This window comes from Papaver somniferum, chromosome 3, assembly GCF_003573695.1.
Source record: "Papaver somniferum cultivar HN1 chromosome 3, ASM357369v1, whole genome shotgun sequence".
NCBI lineage: Eukaryota > Viridiplantae > Streptophyta > Magnoliopsida > Ranunculales > Papaveraceae > Papaver > Papaver somniferum.
In genome coordinates this window covers 163,878,493-163,895,541 of record NC_039360.1, presented here as the reverse complement: position 1 = coordinate 163,895,541, position 17,049 = coordinate 163,878,493, and the positions used below count along the sequence as shown (strand labels likewise).

The window sequence follows — 17,049 nt, the reverse complement described above, 5'->3', positions numbered from 1 at the left end:
GCACTGCTGCATTGCTTTACTTCTTCTCCTGCTGCTGTGCACTTGCCTTGCATTGCTTGTGCAGCACTGCTGCTGCTGCTGCTGCTTTCTTTTCTTTGCTACTGCATCTGTCTGCTTCCCCTGCTGCTGCAACCCTGTTGCTGCTGCTGTTTTCTTTCTCCCTGCCTTGTTGTGCTGCTGCTGTGCACTGCTTGTGCTGCTGCTGTGCACTGCTGCTGCTGCTGCTGCAACCCTGTTGCTGCTGCTGTTTTCCTTCCTCTTGCTACTGCTCCAAACACAGCACAAGCCCAGTTCAGTTCACAGCTAAGCCCAAAGGCCTAGTTAAATCAAAGCTCAAGTTCAGTCCACTAAAGGCCTAGTTCTCTGTCAAGGGTACTCAAAGCCCATTGACACTCCAAGCCCAAGTTCATTATCAAGTCCAGTTCAATTCACATCAGAAACCAACTGATTCCAAGGGTATTCATAACCCATTAGGACTCAAAAGCCCATTGATTATTCATAGCCCAATAGCAATTTAGAAACCCAAAATAGCTAGAAACTCCAAACACACCCAGTCTCTGTGGATCGACCCGTACTTGCACGAGCTACAACTGACGACCGTGCACTTGCGGTATTACTGTAGGCCCGCGTTTTATTACGCTTAATTTTACACATCTCCGGGCCCACCAAGTTTTTGGCGCCGCTGCCGGGGAACATTTTGCATTTAAATATAATATCTTTGAGGCCTACCAAGTTTTTGGCGCCGCTGCCGGGGATTGGTGCTGTGTTTTTCTTGTAGTTTTATTAGCTATTTTTGCATTTCACTGCATAGCATTTGCATCTGCATCTGCTTCACTTCATTTGCTGTTGGACCTGCTGTTCTGAACCTGTTTTTCCTCTGCTGGGACGCCACCAAGGAAAAGAACCAAAGCCCAACTGGGTTTTTGCAACAATATCAGAGCAGCTGGGTTGTGCTTAAAAGGTAACCATTTAAGAGAACCCGAATTGTGAGCTTCCAATTTTTAATTGTGGGCTTGTAATAATTAACCCAATTTTTGGGCTTTTTATTTTCTGTTGGGTTTGTAATTAATTTTTGTGGGCTTGTTTGTTTAATTTGTGGGCTTGTTTAAATTCTTTCATTGGACTGGTATTTTGTATTCTGGGTTTTTAAACCTAGCTGAGCTTGTAACCGATTGTGGGCTTGTTTCCACTCAAGAGTGGACCTCGACACCAAAGTTTTATAACAAACGTCGGGCCTTAACCAACTGGGCCAAATTAAACTTTCAAAATTAAAACTTAGTGTTTCGTGGGCCGCAGCCTTCCTCCCATTCCATTAGAGGACCAACAGTGGGCTTGCTCCCAAATTCAAAAAAAAAAAAAAAAAAAAACCAAATTTTATTTTCTTTTAAAATAAATAAATAAATATTTTCTCTCCCATTCAAAAACCAAAATTTTCTTTTGCTCCCAATTTTAAAACCAAATTTCTACTTTGCTCCCATTTTTAAACCAAATTTTCTTTTTCAAATATATCCCATCAAAACCAAAATTTTCCCATAAAAAACCAAATTTTTGAAAACCCATTAAAACCAAATAGTGGGCTTTGTGTCTTTTCAAAATGGGCCAACCTCGTGCTCTCCATGAATACATGTATCCGTCAATAAAAATTCCATTATCATGTATTGTATTACCTCAAACCAATAACCCTTTTAAAATAAATGCAAGCATGATACAAATACTTCCTATATTTCGAGTGTTCGATTCTGAGAACCCCTATACTCATGTAAGAGAGTTTGAACAAATTTGTCGGACTATGCAACCTGATCATATGTCCGAAGACTCTCTGAAATTGCGTTTGTTTACATTTTCTCTAAAGGAAAGGGCCAAAACATGGTTTTACGGTTTGAGACCACAATCAATCAACACTTGGGACCAACTCATAGATCTATTTTTCAAAAAATTCTTTCCACATCATAGGACCATCGCTATTCGTCAAAGTATCAATTGTTTTGTCCAATTGGATGAGGAAACTGTTTTTCACTATTTTGAACGTTTTAATGATTTGTTGAGCGAATGTCCGCACCATGGATTTGAGAAGTGGAGACTTGTCGTCATCCTCTATGAGGGACTAGACTTTAAATCTCGAACCATGGTTGAGTCTATGTGTAATGGTAAATTTCTTGATAAATCTGTGGATGATGCATGGAAATTTTTAGCTGAGATTGCAGAGAAAACCCATCAATGGGAATCTGTTAGGGAAACAGAGACAACACCACATGGTATGAGTCACCCCCATGAGTTAGAGTCTTATTCTTGTGATAGCTCCGACCTTAGGATTGAAAATTATCCTAGATTGCAAAATCCCTATCATGATGATGATGATGATTATGATGTTATGTTAGAAGAACATGTATATACTGAAAATGTTATGGAACCTTTGGGTTCAAATACATTAGGCTTCTCTGCCTCGACCTTCATGAATGATGTTTCTTCTAGTATTCCATATACATGTGATGTTGATACTGATTTTGAGCATGTGCATCTGTCCTATGAAGATGACTTAGGTAATATAGAATCTTCTGTTGACACTAATATGCATGAAAATATAATTGTTGTGTCTGATTCTCTACCTAGGTCACATTGTGATATTTCTCCTGATTTGCCGATGCATGAGAATAAATTTGTTGATGATGTTGATGATTCTGAGTGTGAACTTGCTAAACTGATTGATGATTGTGAGCATGATGTGACATGTGTAGATGACTTGGGAGATTTTGATTTGATTAATAATGACGTGCCTATTCTTCTACCTAAGTCACAATCTGATGGCCTTCCACCCAACCTAGATTTGGTTTGTACCCATATTGTCAAACCGATTTTTCTGAAAATTCCTAATCTAGGATTGGAACTGTGTGCTTCCCAAGTCCTCTTGGACTATTTTGCTTCAAAATATAACACTTTTAAGGAACCACAGTTGGAAATTGCATGTTTGCCCGTCCCTAGCACAGTTCATTTCGAGCTAGACCTTTTGCATGATGAACCCCCGAAACTGCGCGATTTTGTTTTCAAAATTATATCTTCTGTAAAATCCAGGTTTGGGGGTAGCTCATTTTGTTTCACAGTTTCACTTGCGTTTCTTTCCTGTTATATATGTGTGAAGCTGTTGAAATGTCTACACTTCGTCTTTTGGGTTGATCCTCAACTCTTTAGATTGTTAGTGTATGGTGAATTTTTTTGTATATAATCCAGTAGATAAAATTTCTTAAAAATACTTTTGTTCCTTTTGTATATATTTTGCTAATCCAATATGATTTCGGCTGAAATATGTTGGATTATTTTTGCCTTGAATAACGGAGTTTTAATTCTGCTTTCGCAGAAATCGGGTATTCTCTCTCCTTTTACTCTACTCAGCATGTCCCTTTCCATATGTTGCATTTTAATTCTTTCCATATTTTGAAACATTGAGGACAATGTTTAGTTTAGGTTTGGGGGTATAGAGTAGATACCATGATAATATGCTATAATTGAAAACGAACTCCTTCTTCTTTTGAAAAAATCGAAAAAAAAAAAATTCAAAAAAATTCAAAAATGAAAAAACATAAAAAATGGAGCTCATTTACCTTGAAATGTTGACTCTTGTGAAAATATGTAATTATTAGGAGTCTTAGTCTAGATATTTAGGCACCCTGATTCTAGCACAATTCACATTGTGATAAGAAATTTGCACGCGCACGATCTACCAATACATGTATGGCCTCGATCTTCAAGGTGTTTGATAGGAAGTTACGATTGCCAATCACTTTAGAATACTGAACGAAACTTGACTAGCTTGTTCTTTGGTTGGTTGGGATAGAAGGTGGAGGTTACATTAAGAAAGACAACCATCGAATTTAACTGGGTGCATCAAAAAGGGCTACCTCTTGCAAAGTGTCATGTAATCTTTTGTTTCCTTTTGTATATGTATCAAAAGTGTTTTCTTTTGCAAAAAAAAAAAAAAAATATCAGAAAAATACAAAAAAAAAAAAAAAGAGAAAAAAAAATATCAGAAAAATACAAAAAAAAAAAAAAAAAATCAAGTATTTATCATTCCATCATCTCTTGTTCCAAAAATAAAAGAGAGTAGTCAATGTAAATAAGAGTCATGTAAATAGTCTTTTTGTTGTTTCATTGTAATAAGCAAGGAGGGTGTATGCCATTGATGTACAACGCGAGTAATTGTGAAATACCTCCAACTCATTCACAATTCTCGTAAAGTCCGGACAGCTAGCTAGATTTCGACCTTGGTTCTTAGCCTGAGAAACTATCTCTTGGTGATTAGTAGTCATAACTTCAGATCTTTCTTTACACATGTGTAGATACACTTTACACTCTTATCACATGTCTTTTTTTGTTATCAGTGCTAGGATTGTGCCTTTGATAGCTAGATTGACATATCCATTTTGCTGTGAGCTTAACTAACTTGCACATGTCACATTTGATGGAATCTGAGCTCATATTTTGTCCTTAGGTTTTGTAGGTACACCTCTGGTAAACCTTCACGAGACTTCAACTCGTCCACTAGGGACACTTAGTGGTTTAAAAGGCTTAGTGCATACGCTAAATGCATTCGAGAGACCAGCGACAGTGGTATAGTTAGGATTTTCCTTAGTTTTGTTTTACTTGAGGACAAGTAAAATTCAGGTTTGGGGGTATTTGATGAGTGCCAAATATTGTATATATTTATCCCTTTTTGTTGGCATTTAACTCATCTTTTGTGCATTAATTCTACATTTTATCCCATATTCTGTATTTTCATTGTTTTCAAGAATAAATATTTTTCTTACTTAATTTTGCATTTTTAGGTAATAAATAAAGTTCGGATGAGTCGCGGAGCGGAAAAGAGCAGAAAAGTAGTGAAAAGCCGGAAGAAATTACGCAAGGAAGACGCAAAGAATGGAGCGCACGTCCAAAAAGCTAGGAATGGGCCCAAGAAGGAAGAATTGTTCTTAAAGAAGATATGGGCTTGGCATACCCAAGGCCCAAAATCCTTACCCTCACCCATTTCCACTACCCAAGCCCGTATCGGATTTCAGCCGTCAGATCGGATCCATCTCATCATCCTACGGTCGCTTCTTTGCCTGCGCATCAAACCTCGATACTTCCGCTTAACACTACAACACCTAACTCCATCTGGTGTCGTTAATTTTGTTGTATCTCATAATCCAACGGTCGCCACATACCTCTCCATCGTAGCCGTTCGATTCAATCTATATGGGATCATCCAACGCCTTCCACTCACTGTTCATCAAACTCCGCTGAACCTGCCTCACACCCTAGCGACCGAACACCTACACCCCAAACAAACAGACCCTTCTCCCATTCTATCGATTTCTCCTCCTTCTTCCCCTTCTTCCCAAAATTTTCAGAGCTGCTCCTCCTTCTCCCGACCAAATCAGAGCGTCACCACCAGTTCCATCACTGCCACCACCATCTCTTCACCGACACCACCACCATCTCTCTAGGCTAGATGTTTTGCCCATTTCACATCCCGTGAAGCCCTAGGGTGTGGAGTTTGTAAAACAGCTAGCTAGGGCATCAGTAGGGAACAATAGGAGCTGAGGAAGAGCATCAGAGACGCATAAGAGAGATGGGTTCGACAGAGGAGACAATTTCAGGGTAAGGGTTAACTTTTCACAGACCCTAATTTTGTCTGTAATTTAGGGATTTGGGTGAAAACCCTAATTTGTAATTTGAGGGAAATTTCTTTGGGTATAAATTGAGGACTGTGGTGTGTGTAATTTTTATGCTGGACTAGCCAGTGTCCAGAACTTAGTTCTGTTAAATGTTCATTTTGCTGTTCACTGTTTATCCATTTTAATGTTTTGATTTTCTCAATTTTATGTCATTGTGATGTTGTTATGTGTTGTTCCTGTTATGAACTCCATTGTGTTATGTTTGTTCTTTGCTGTCACTCCCATACCCCTGTTATGCTATGTTTCTGTAAGCTTGTATCATGTTTCTGTATATGTTCTACTTTTAATTTCCTGTTGATGTTTGTGTTCCATGTAATGTTAATGTACCTGTTATGTGATACATGTTTAGTGGAATGTTAGGCTAGAAACCTCAGTGCACTGATTTGATTGAGCAATGGGAGAAATTAGTGCTCATAGCAAGCTAATTCTCTTTCCATTCCATTTGTATGCTTAGGATGCATTGTTTTGATTGAGCAATGGGAGAAATTAGTGCTCATAGCAAGTTAATTCTCTTTCCATTCCATTTGTATGCCTAGAGCCACTGCCTTGGCCTTGCATTGTCATCACTGTTAGCTTTACCATCTCCCCTGCCCTTGGCTTAGGCCTTGGTTCTTTTGCATTGTTCTCTGCTTGTTTTCTCCATTGTCTTTTGTTCACTGCCACTCCAATTCTCCTCCATTTCAACTTGCTGTTGCAGCTGCTTCCTAGCCAGCAACTCTGTTCTTTCCCCTGCTGCTGTGCACTTGCCTTGCATTGCTTGTGCAGCACTGCTGTTGCTGCAGCTGCCTTTTCCTTACTACTGATGCAGCTGCCTTTTCCTTCCTTGCACTGCTGCATTGCTTTACTTCTTCTCCTGCTGCTGTGCACTTGCCTTGCATTGCTTGTGCAGCACTGCTGCTGCTGCTGCTTTCTTTTCTTTGCTACTGCAGCTGTCTGCTTCCCCTGCTGCTGCAACCCTGTTGCTGCTGCTGTTTTCTTTCTCCCTGCCTTGTTGTGCTGCTGCTGTGCACTGCTGCTGCTGCTGCTGCAACCCTGTTGCTGCTGCTATTTTCCTTCCTCTTGCTACTGCTCCAAACACAGCACAAGCCCAGTTCAGTTCACAGCTAAGCCCAAAGGCCTAGTTAAATCAAAGCTCAAGTTCAGTCCACTAAAGGCCTAGTTCTCTGTCAAGGGTACTCAAAGCCCATTGACACTCCAAGCCCAAGTTCATTATCAAGCCCAGTTCAATTCACATCAGAAACCAACTGATTCCAAGGGTATTCATAACCCATTAGGACTCAAAAGCCCATTGATTATTCATAGCCCAATAGCAATTTAGAAACCCAAAATAGCTAGAAACTCCAAACACACCCAGTCTCTGTGGATCGACCCGTACTTGCACGAGCTACAAATGACGACCGTGCACTTGCGGTATTACTGTAGGCCCGCGTTTTATTACGCTTAATTTTACACATCTCCGGGCCCACCAAGTTTTTGGCGCCGCTGCCGGGGAACATTTTGCATTTAAATATAATATCTTTGAGGCCTACCACTTAGGCTAATAGGCCGAAAGTCACAAGGAGTAGATGGGTTTTGAACTTTAGGGATTAGAGTTATATAAGTATAATTCAATTCTTTAAGAATGTATTTTTTCCTGAAAAAGTCTTGGACAAGACTGATGATTCTGGTTTTGACTATAACCCAATGTGCGTTAAAGAACCCAGACGGAAACCCAACCGGGCATGGAGAGCCCCACTGATTCACATTAAAGAGAGTATTTTTAATTTCAGTCTCATCAAGAATCCTAGTGAGCATAATATTGTCAACATCAAGAATACAAGGTTCTATAAGATCATTAAGGATGTCAAGATGTTTCACTTTACAAGAAGTGCTTATATTTTTAAAGTGTTTTGGGATTTTCCTAAATTCTTGGTTTTTGACTTTTTTCACCTAACACAAAAACTGGATAATTCCTAAATAAAAATAAGATAATGATTATTATAAAAGGTCAGTATAGTAAAACTAGTAGTTCTAAAATTAATTTTGGGTCTCTAATATAGGTGGGCTCCTAATATAAAAAATTCCTAAATTAGGCTAGCCATATTTTTCCCCATTTGGAATGTGTACCCACTGTATCACATTGTGTTCACAATAAGGTCGTTTTTCATTTTAATGAATAATAAGAATGTATACCCATTGTTTTCCATTGTGTTCATAATAAGGTATAATTTGGAATGTGTACCCACCGTATCCCATTGTGTTCATAATGAGGTCATTTTTCATTTTAATGAATAATAAGAATGTGTACCCACTGTTTTCACATTGTATTCACAATATGGTATAATTTGGAATGTGTACCCACTAGGTTCCATTGTTTTTACAATAAGATCATTTTTCATTTTAATGAATAATAAAAATGTGTACCCACTGCTTTCCATTGTGTTCATTGCTTCACGTTGTGTTCACCGTAAGGAAGTCAGTTTATAACCATATATAATAATTTATTGTTTTATTGAATGGGTAACCACTGATTCATATTATGAACACAATAGAGCATAAGGCATAATAATTATATAATGTGAACCCATTTTTCCTGCAATGTGCACCCATCGAACTTCACACACTCGCTTCACAGGCGCACCTCTTGCAGCTTCTTTTAACACACTGAACTCATTTCATTTTTATCGAATGCATCTCTTTTTCCTCTTTTCATCGAACTCCGCCTCTTCTCATCCTTTTTTCTTCTTTTCTTCTCCTCATAGAAATACGTCAATCATCTTTTACAACAAAGAAAACTTAACGTGAAAGCTCGAGGGTGTAATGGATTAAGCCATACCCTAAATTGTTAAAAAATGTAAACTTGATTTTTTATTAGACTAGAAGAGTCTGGATATATCTAGCATTAAGCTATCTAAGCCGGTGGTCTAGAATTTGCTAGACAACCATGCCTAGAGAGTTCTGAACGTGAAAAGAAAGTAGATAATATAGATTATTCTAGAGTAGCCTAGGAACTCAGTTGTTCAAATATATTCTAGAGTATTCTAGTGTAGTCAAAGTTGGTAATTGGAGATATTTGTGTATGGGTGTCTAGAGTCTTCCTAGGTCGGTTAAGCTACCCTATAAAAGGGAATGGTGTGGCAGCATTTGAGGTGTAATCGAGTGAAAAGAAAGTTAAGCGGTAAGGTGAAAAGAAAGAGCGTTGTAAGAGAAGTAAGGTCTTGTACGACCAAAAGAGTTTTGAAAGTGTAATAAAACTTAGTTTTTCTTAAACCACCCGCTGAGTGTTTGTGAGCCCATTCTCAAATCATTTTCAGAACCCATTTAATCCATTAATCCCAAAATCATTTCCAACATAAGTTACGTTGATACCAATTTTTATCTCTGTTAATTATGTATTTCGGTTATGTTTATTTCTGAGTGTCTTTGATCTTTGAAATTAATAGATTCAATTTTCTATAATGTTAATTTCTATTTTAATTTGTCTGATTTCTGTCTTCGATCGTTATGAAATTAGGTTTTCTGTGTTTCAATCAAAATTAGGGTTTGATATTTATGGATGAAATTTATGTCTCATGGAAGGATTTGAGATGATAATTGTGTTTCTCAATAAAATTAATTAACTTAGTTTATATGATTGATAAAAAAAACTTGGATTAGAGATGGGTATGATGAGTAACTCCTTTTCCTTTTTAGGAATTTAATATGTTTGTGATTCATTTAGAATTGTTGTTTTTCTGGGAAAAATGATGTAGACAGTTTTATAATTTGTAGGTTGTATTATCACTAGCCCAAATTTGGGAGTTTGCTTTTATGATCATATTTTCAATCGCTCACTTTAATCTATGTATTCTGATTTATTTTTTGGGTTAAAATAAATTTGTTTTGTATGTTTGTGAATTTGGAGCTTCTTGAAGACAAAGTTGATGTAAGTATCAACCTTCGCAGCGATTTTTTTTTATGTTCCTCTTATTGATTAATCTTTTAATGTTCTTCTCCTAGAATGGTGTTGCATAATTAATCTTGAAGTGATTGGGATTTCCTACTAATGATGTTTTCTAGTGATCACTATATATAAGTGGAATTTTACCTTGGTTCTGTTTGTGGTGTTGAATTCTTTAACAATTAAGAGGCGCTAGTCAGTGTAATGTTCTGTTTTATAGAGGTTTATGAACCTGAAGTAAGTCTAGTAGGAACGCGATGATGCAGCAAAAATTTAACAAAATATAACATTTAAATACAGTCACAGATTAGACTATAATGATATAGCTGTAAAAAGAGTTTCTTCGTGATCGAGTAAATGTTGCAGGGAAACCTTGCATTGAAGGAAGTGTTTGATCAGTGAATAGAGAGGTCTACGAAAAACTATCCATTTAACTTAGTGTGTTTTCCTTGATGGATGATATGAGAAAGCACCTATTGGATGGTAGCAGCTTATTATATGCACGACCTTTGCGTAAGAAGGTTCATAGCATTTCTACATAAATCTTGCATAATGCTTAGGGCTTAGTGCCCATATGGAAAAAAAGAACATATTTCTTTATCCGTACAGAGTACAATCCATCGCCAGTTTAAAAACCACCCCCAAACTTAATGAGTTTGAATATAAATATCATACTTCAGCTCTGAAGTGTAGGGGGAACATATCAAGAAGGAGTTCCTCATCTCGCCACAGATGTGAGTAGATCTTCTATATTGGTAAAAGAACATGCACACACTTCAGTTGCCAATGATTGAACAAAGTCACCTTGTGTCTCCACATGGGCTTTTACCTGGATTCAGATAATGCAATTTACTTCCTTAGCAAAATGAAAACTCACATCAAGTTAATATGAAGAAGCCGAAACAAGAATGGAAATGCAGTCGGTAAAACATAAACTACAGCTGATAGGAACGTTGATCTGTTCTCGATCTCCCCAATCATATTGCTCCGAGCTACTTCTCAGTTCACGCTACTTCTTGATCTTTTTTTTTTCAGTCAGTCTACCATGTTAATATGGATTCCCTTGTTGCCGCGGAAATAAAATAGCATACCTGAATCTTATTGTAGCGATCCAATAATTTGTCTTGTGTTTATTGATTTTTCAAGGCACAATTCGTATTAATTGTGTCACTAATATCTCAATATTTACCGTAACCAATCATACGGTTGGATAACTGTCGTCTGGTACTAGTATTTTTCTATTAGGATCTGAATTGCCTAACATTGCATGCTTGTATTTGGTGGTGTTAATTTGCTTAATTGTATATCAGGTTCTGTTTTGTTTTTTTAATCTGAAAAACTGAGCTTTGTCAACAACAGTTATAGACACCTGGTGAATCTGTCCTTTGACACATATGTAGTAAGGATATTCATCATAATTGGATGACTAATACCTTCATATCACTCCATATAATATTCGTCACATGCATTTACATTTTCGGTTAAAAATATACAATCACCTAAAGATAAGTAGTCCTGGTTAAGTTCATTTCAATATCCTACCGCAGGAGTTGGCTCGTGTTTTGAGATAAAATAGTTTTCGGTGTTCTTTGTTCCTTGAACCATCAAATTGAAATTTTCATTATCCACGTCGGGCACCGTTTGAAAATTTGTCGTAGTATTCTCCGCGGATTATACATTGAGTAACCGTTAGTATATCAAATTGGTGCATAGTAGCCCTAGGCCAAAGAAAAATCCCGCACCTCATCTACATCTATATCATTGGGTACGACGTATGGGTGAAATACAACATCATCCATCGTCATCTTACCCAATTTCTCCCTCAATGAAGTCAACTGTTCTTCTATAGACTTCTTCTGGTTTTTCAAGAACACCCACTTTCCTACTGTAGGATCGTCTTAGGGATAAGGTGTCTCTCCCTAGCCAATCCCTTGGATAAGGTGTCTCTCCCTAGCCAATCCCAAAAAAGGGAAGTGGTCGTAGATCCAAACCTATGCGGAAAAACGAAAATATTAACCACATAGATGAAAAATGAATTGGAAACACAAAATCTTACAAAATAATTTGCTAATTAATAATATAGAAGGACATCTAAAAAAGAGTTAAATAGCCTCCAATTTTAGTTGTCTTAATCCTCGAACCTTTGTTCAGCTCTGTTTTAAGAAATGCAACCACCCCAGTGGCCCAGGAGTATTCGTTCACCTCATCGAGGTCCTCCAAAAGCTGTAAACAATGTGCATCCACCCTATTTCCATAAATGTCGGGAAAAATAACAGTTCCTAACTGATATAACCAATAAGCAGTGACATGGCGCTTAAGCGTCTCCTCGTGCATCACCAACTTTCCCTTCTTTACCTTTTGTTTTGTCTTTTCAAATACTTCCTTCAACTTTACCAACTTGAACTTCCTGTTCATCTTCTTCAAGGCTCCATTTTCTTCGTGGGAATTATACTCATCGCCAATTTTAGGCTCCTTCACAGAACGTCTAAACTCACATCGGGTCTTTCTTGCATCCCATCCTAGACACTTTAGAGACAATGCATTAAGAGATTCATAACGTATCGAGGGGTTGTAGCCTTCTCGAAGACATTTACCTTCCACTGGTAGGCCAGTGATTCTTATGTAATCATCGGGAGTAATTCCCATCTCGCCGAATGGAAGATGCATGGTGGCTGTCTCCGGATAATGTCTCTCAAGAAATGCAGATACGCTAACAATGTCAAATTTCTCATGTGTGTAACTGATGAGCTTCCATAACACACATTCTTTCACCTTCACAGCAAAATCGTCACACTCATATTTAAGATCCCATGATTTTGCCTTTTGACGACGAATAAGACGGACTGCATCATTATGATCCTACAAAAATAACATCACACTATTAATACTTAACGAAAAAACTAACGAAACACATGTCAAAAAAATATATATATAACTTGTTTAGATTGTTAAAAATACCTTTGTCACAAAAAACTTCGCAGCCCATGAGTGTTTGTAGCCAAACAATATTTCTCCTCAGTCATTTGGAGTACCATAAGTTGAGCTCTTGGGTGACATGTGTTTCTAGCAGGAGGAATGTGTGAATATCTAGGACCAGGTGGCTTTGGTTTCTTCTTCTCTTTAACAGGAACAATCTATCGAATTTCTTGTTCTTCAGCCTCTTCCTCTTCTTCAGAGTCGTCCTCTTCCTCTAGTCCTTCTTCTTCTTCGGACTCTTTCTCTCTTTCTTCTTCCGACTCTTTCTCTTCTTCTCCTTGTTCTTCCTATTCATCCTGTTGTTCTTCCTCTTCATCATGTTGTTCTTCCTCTTCATCCTCTTCTTCTTCCTCTTTACCCTCTACATCTTCATCCTATGGATTGCCTTGGTCTTCATCTGCTATTGCTCTTCTTCATCATCTTTTTTTTCTTCAACAAAATGATCAATTGTGTCCATCGCTTCTTTATTGACATTTTGGATTACATTACGAACATTCTCTTGGTTGACTTCCGGTAACGATCCCCCTCCATGTTTAGCATTTTTGACACCACGTTTCGGAAATCTAAATGTATTCTACCACTGGTGGTGGGAGTTTTCAAATCCTCATCTAGGTGTGGATTAGATCTTTTTCCTTTGTTCCTAATGAAAAACAACCAAAGTATTAGCTAAACATAATAGTATATTGTGTTATGAAATAAAATAGAACTAAATAATGAAGTTAACACAACATTTGGTATCAACAGACAAAAGTTCGGTTACCTGGTACAAATAACGAGGTAACCGAACAAACTATTTATCTACTACCAGATTAAAGTTCGGTTACCAGATAAAACTTGCGAGGTAACCGAACTACATATTACCAAATTTCGGTTACAAAAAAATTTTATCGACAAAACCGAACTCAGTTTTTCAGTTGAAACAATGAGTTCGGCTACGAAGGTTTTTTTTGCGAGCTCACCGAACTATGAAGTTTGGTTACCAGATACCCGGCTACTTCACCGAACTGTTCTTATTTCTAGAAGTTCGGTTACCAAAATCTAGGGTTTTCTAAAATTCTCCTAACTGAAATGTCTACTGTAACTACCATTTTCAATGGGTTTTGATGATTTTTAATCGATAATTCAACAAATAACGAATTAAAAGTAATGGGTATGAAGGAAATTACCCGCGGATTTGCATTTGACTCGAATCGGACTTTATTCTTCTTGTTGGATGCTTATAATTGTATTCATTTAAGCGTCCAGCTATAACCTAACTCCATCTTAGTACAGCCAGGTATGGGGAATTATATCATCACATGGTCTTCTCCATATACTTTGGCCCTTTCCATAGGTGCGCAAGAAGTTGACACATCAAAGCTACGTACACCGGTAATTTAAAATGTTTCATCACTATCTATACTTGTTCTTTATCAGAAAATTTCACAAAGACATCTAGTTGACATCGTTAAAACTTAAAAGTCGAGTTTCCGGGTGAACAGATTTCGTAAATGTACAATGTATGTGCATTTCTTCATTCTACTACTTGGAATTTTTTCATGCTCTTGGCTTTATATGCTTCAGCAGCTGGTGACTTTTACTAAGTAATTGGTCAAAAAAAAAAGACTTTTAGTAAGTAATCATATTTAACGAGGATAAGTAAGTTTGCAGGCAATCTTTTTTAAACGATGATCCAAATAAACTCTTATCAAGATAAAAAAAACCCATCCTAAACCATGCATAGGGCACATGTCAAGTTTAACAAAAGGCTCTGCCTCTTTTAATACAGTGCAAATAGGGTATCCAAACACCCGCCCTATCAAGTGCATTATAATCTCTATTTCTATCTCTGTTTTTGTTTAGGAAACATAACTAAAAACTTTCATTGACTTCAAATATAGAACTAGATTTGTGGAGTTTATATATATTTTTCCACAAATTTTTGGAAAAAAAAGGTTCTAATTCGGCTTCCATAAAAGTCCAAAGTCTTTAGATGTCGTGGCCTATTATTCTTTAGATGTCGTGGCCTATTATTCTTGTTCCTGGTTTGGTTTCCCTGAATGGGTACTTAAGTTCACATAAACGAGTAATCATATAGAATCTTAAAAACCCCTCTTTGATCATCTTAATTAATTTTTCTCCTTTTTCAGAATTATCTGATCAATGGGTAAACATTCATGCATCGCTTGGGATCCAATTCTATGGGGTAAGTTTCGTGTTTTATTTACGAGAAATAATAAGAAAGCCAAGTTATCAAAAGTTGACAATGAATCTTTTCATGAGGGACATCCTATCCCTGATCTTCCTTTTCATATCATCACCAACATACTCCTTAGACTTCCCGCAAAGTGCATCTTCCAGTTGAGGCACCATACTAAATCAACTGACTTGTTATATGATTTAACCACGGATCTGTACTTTATGCGCGCACACCTAGACCAATCCCGAGCTACTCCAACCATTGTTGTGCGATCTCGTTCGCAACCCATTGACAATTGCAAAGAGCTTTTTCTTTTTGATGATAAAGCTGAGTACGTTGAGGCTACAAGCTTCGATCTTAGTTCATATGGCGAGGAACGCCCAACTGATCTCTGGGGTTCATATGATGGGTTTCTTTTATTCACAAGCCAAGCCTGGCATTTATGGCAATTCTTTATTTGGAACCCGATCAAAAAAGAACAAGTAACCGTCACTTCGCCAAGTCGTCTTTTATCTGTCTTTGGATTTTACTTCCATCCATGTAAAAAGGAGTACGAAGTGGTTGTATGTCACTATGCTGCACGAAAATTCGACTTTCAGATTCTTAATTTAAGAACTAAGCATAGAAGAAGTGTTGGTAGATGCTCTTACCCTCCAAGTACAAAAAAACCGCCTGTATTTATCAACGGGGCGTTTTACTGGATGGTTGATTGTTTAAGGTATGGATTGTGGAACAACTATGTTCGCCCTAGCCTATCAGACTCAATATTATCATTCAATATTGAAACCGAGGAGTTTAGTACCATGGAAGCTGTTGTGCCATGTAATTATACTTCAACGCAAAGAAGATACCCAGGAAATGAGTTTCAACTTTTCGATTTGGAAGGCGAATTGAGCCTATTCGATCCTTCATCAAGAACTGAAGTGGTCATATGGGTGTTTAACAACAATACCAAACGTTGGGATAAGAAACACTCAGTGATTAGTCCCTATCACGAGCACATGTGGTATTTCTACTCGTGCTTCACCGAATTTGAATACATCAAGATGAAAGGAGAATTCATAGCATATCACTGGTTGGATACAATAAAATATATTTACAATCTATGTTCAGGAACTTGGAAGATGTTTGAAAAGAAGGGATTTGAAAGAGATAGAATCACAACAACAATTCATACTCAAAGTCTTGTCTCTTTGGATGCTACAGATTCAGTTATACCACTAGAAAATATTGATGTATAAATTTGATCTCTTGTCTGGTTTTTTCTTTCTTATCAAATGAACCTAATGGTTTTTATCTTAGAATTTAGTTGATTTATATTTTATACACGTCTTTATTAGCATTACAAAAAAGTAAATAACAAAAGGATAGAAAACCTTTGACAGTGGGAGGATTGGACCAACTCAGCCACATCAACATTGTTGGGATGGAAGGCATGTAAGTAATAACGAAATAAATTAAGATAGATGTTAAAACTGCACATAGAAAATTCTTTTTCCTAAAACAGTTTATTTGGACGGAGGAAACCTTACTTTGTGGGATCACAAAATTGACTAAATAATCCATATATTATTTTTCGTGTGTCAAATAAACATGTAAAAAAATACTTTTCTAATATTCTAGGATTTAAAAGATGTTGTTCTAATATTCTATTTGGTTATTTTATCCAAAAAAATTTTATAATAGCGGACTAAAGCGCCCTTTCCATATATTTATTAGAATTTAACTAACGTGTTCTATATTTCTATTGCATTCACCGGTCGACTAGTTAGTACCCTACAGTGCTCGGAGACTTGTACGATCCATGAATATATAATTCATAAAGCATTAGGAAATGCCCTAAGTTCTACTAGCTATAGAAAAAAGGAAAATGATTTGTGAATATGGGACGTGTCAATTAGTTGATAGATGCTAAGAGCAACTGCAATGGTGCGATCAAACCCAAAGACTAAAGACTAAAAAAACGACTAAATTTGGGTTTAGTCAGTGGTGAGAGGCTACGGTGGTGGAGTAAATTTGGTGGATCGGAGCTATTATTTGCGCCTGATAATGGGACGTAAATTAAAGTTACGCTTGGTGGGACGTAACTATAGTTTACGCCTAGTATGGGGCATAGCTTAAAATTGCGTTTGGTGTGGGGCGTAATATGTAAAACCGCCTGATGGAGAGACGTAATATATAAACCCGCCTGATAGTGCGTGAATTAAAGTTGCGTCTGATGGGGCGTGAATTGAAGTTACGCCTGATGAGGATGGGGCGTGAAGATT

At 37.2% G+C, this 17,049-nt stretch overlaps 1 protein-coding gene across 1 annotated transcript; it reads left to right on the top strand.

Annotated features, from left to right (window-relative positions):
• Positions 1–14,745: 14,745 nt before the first annotated feature.
• Positions 14,746–16,023, top strand: LOC113360281. The gene has a single exon (XM_026603804.1). The coding sequence runs from the start codon at positions 14,746–14,748 to the stop codon at positions 16,021–16,023; it is 1,278 nt and encodes a 425-aa protein (XP_026459589.1).
• Positions 16,024–17,049: the final 1,026 nt, after the last annotated feature.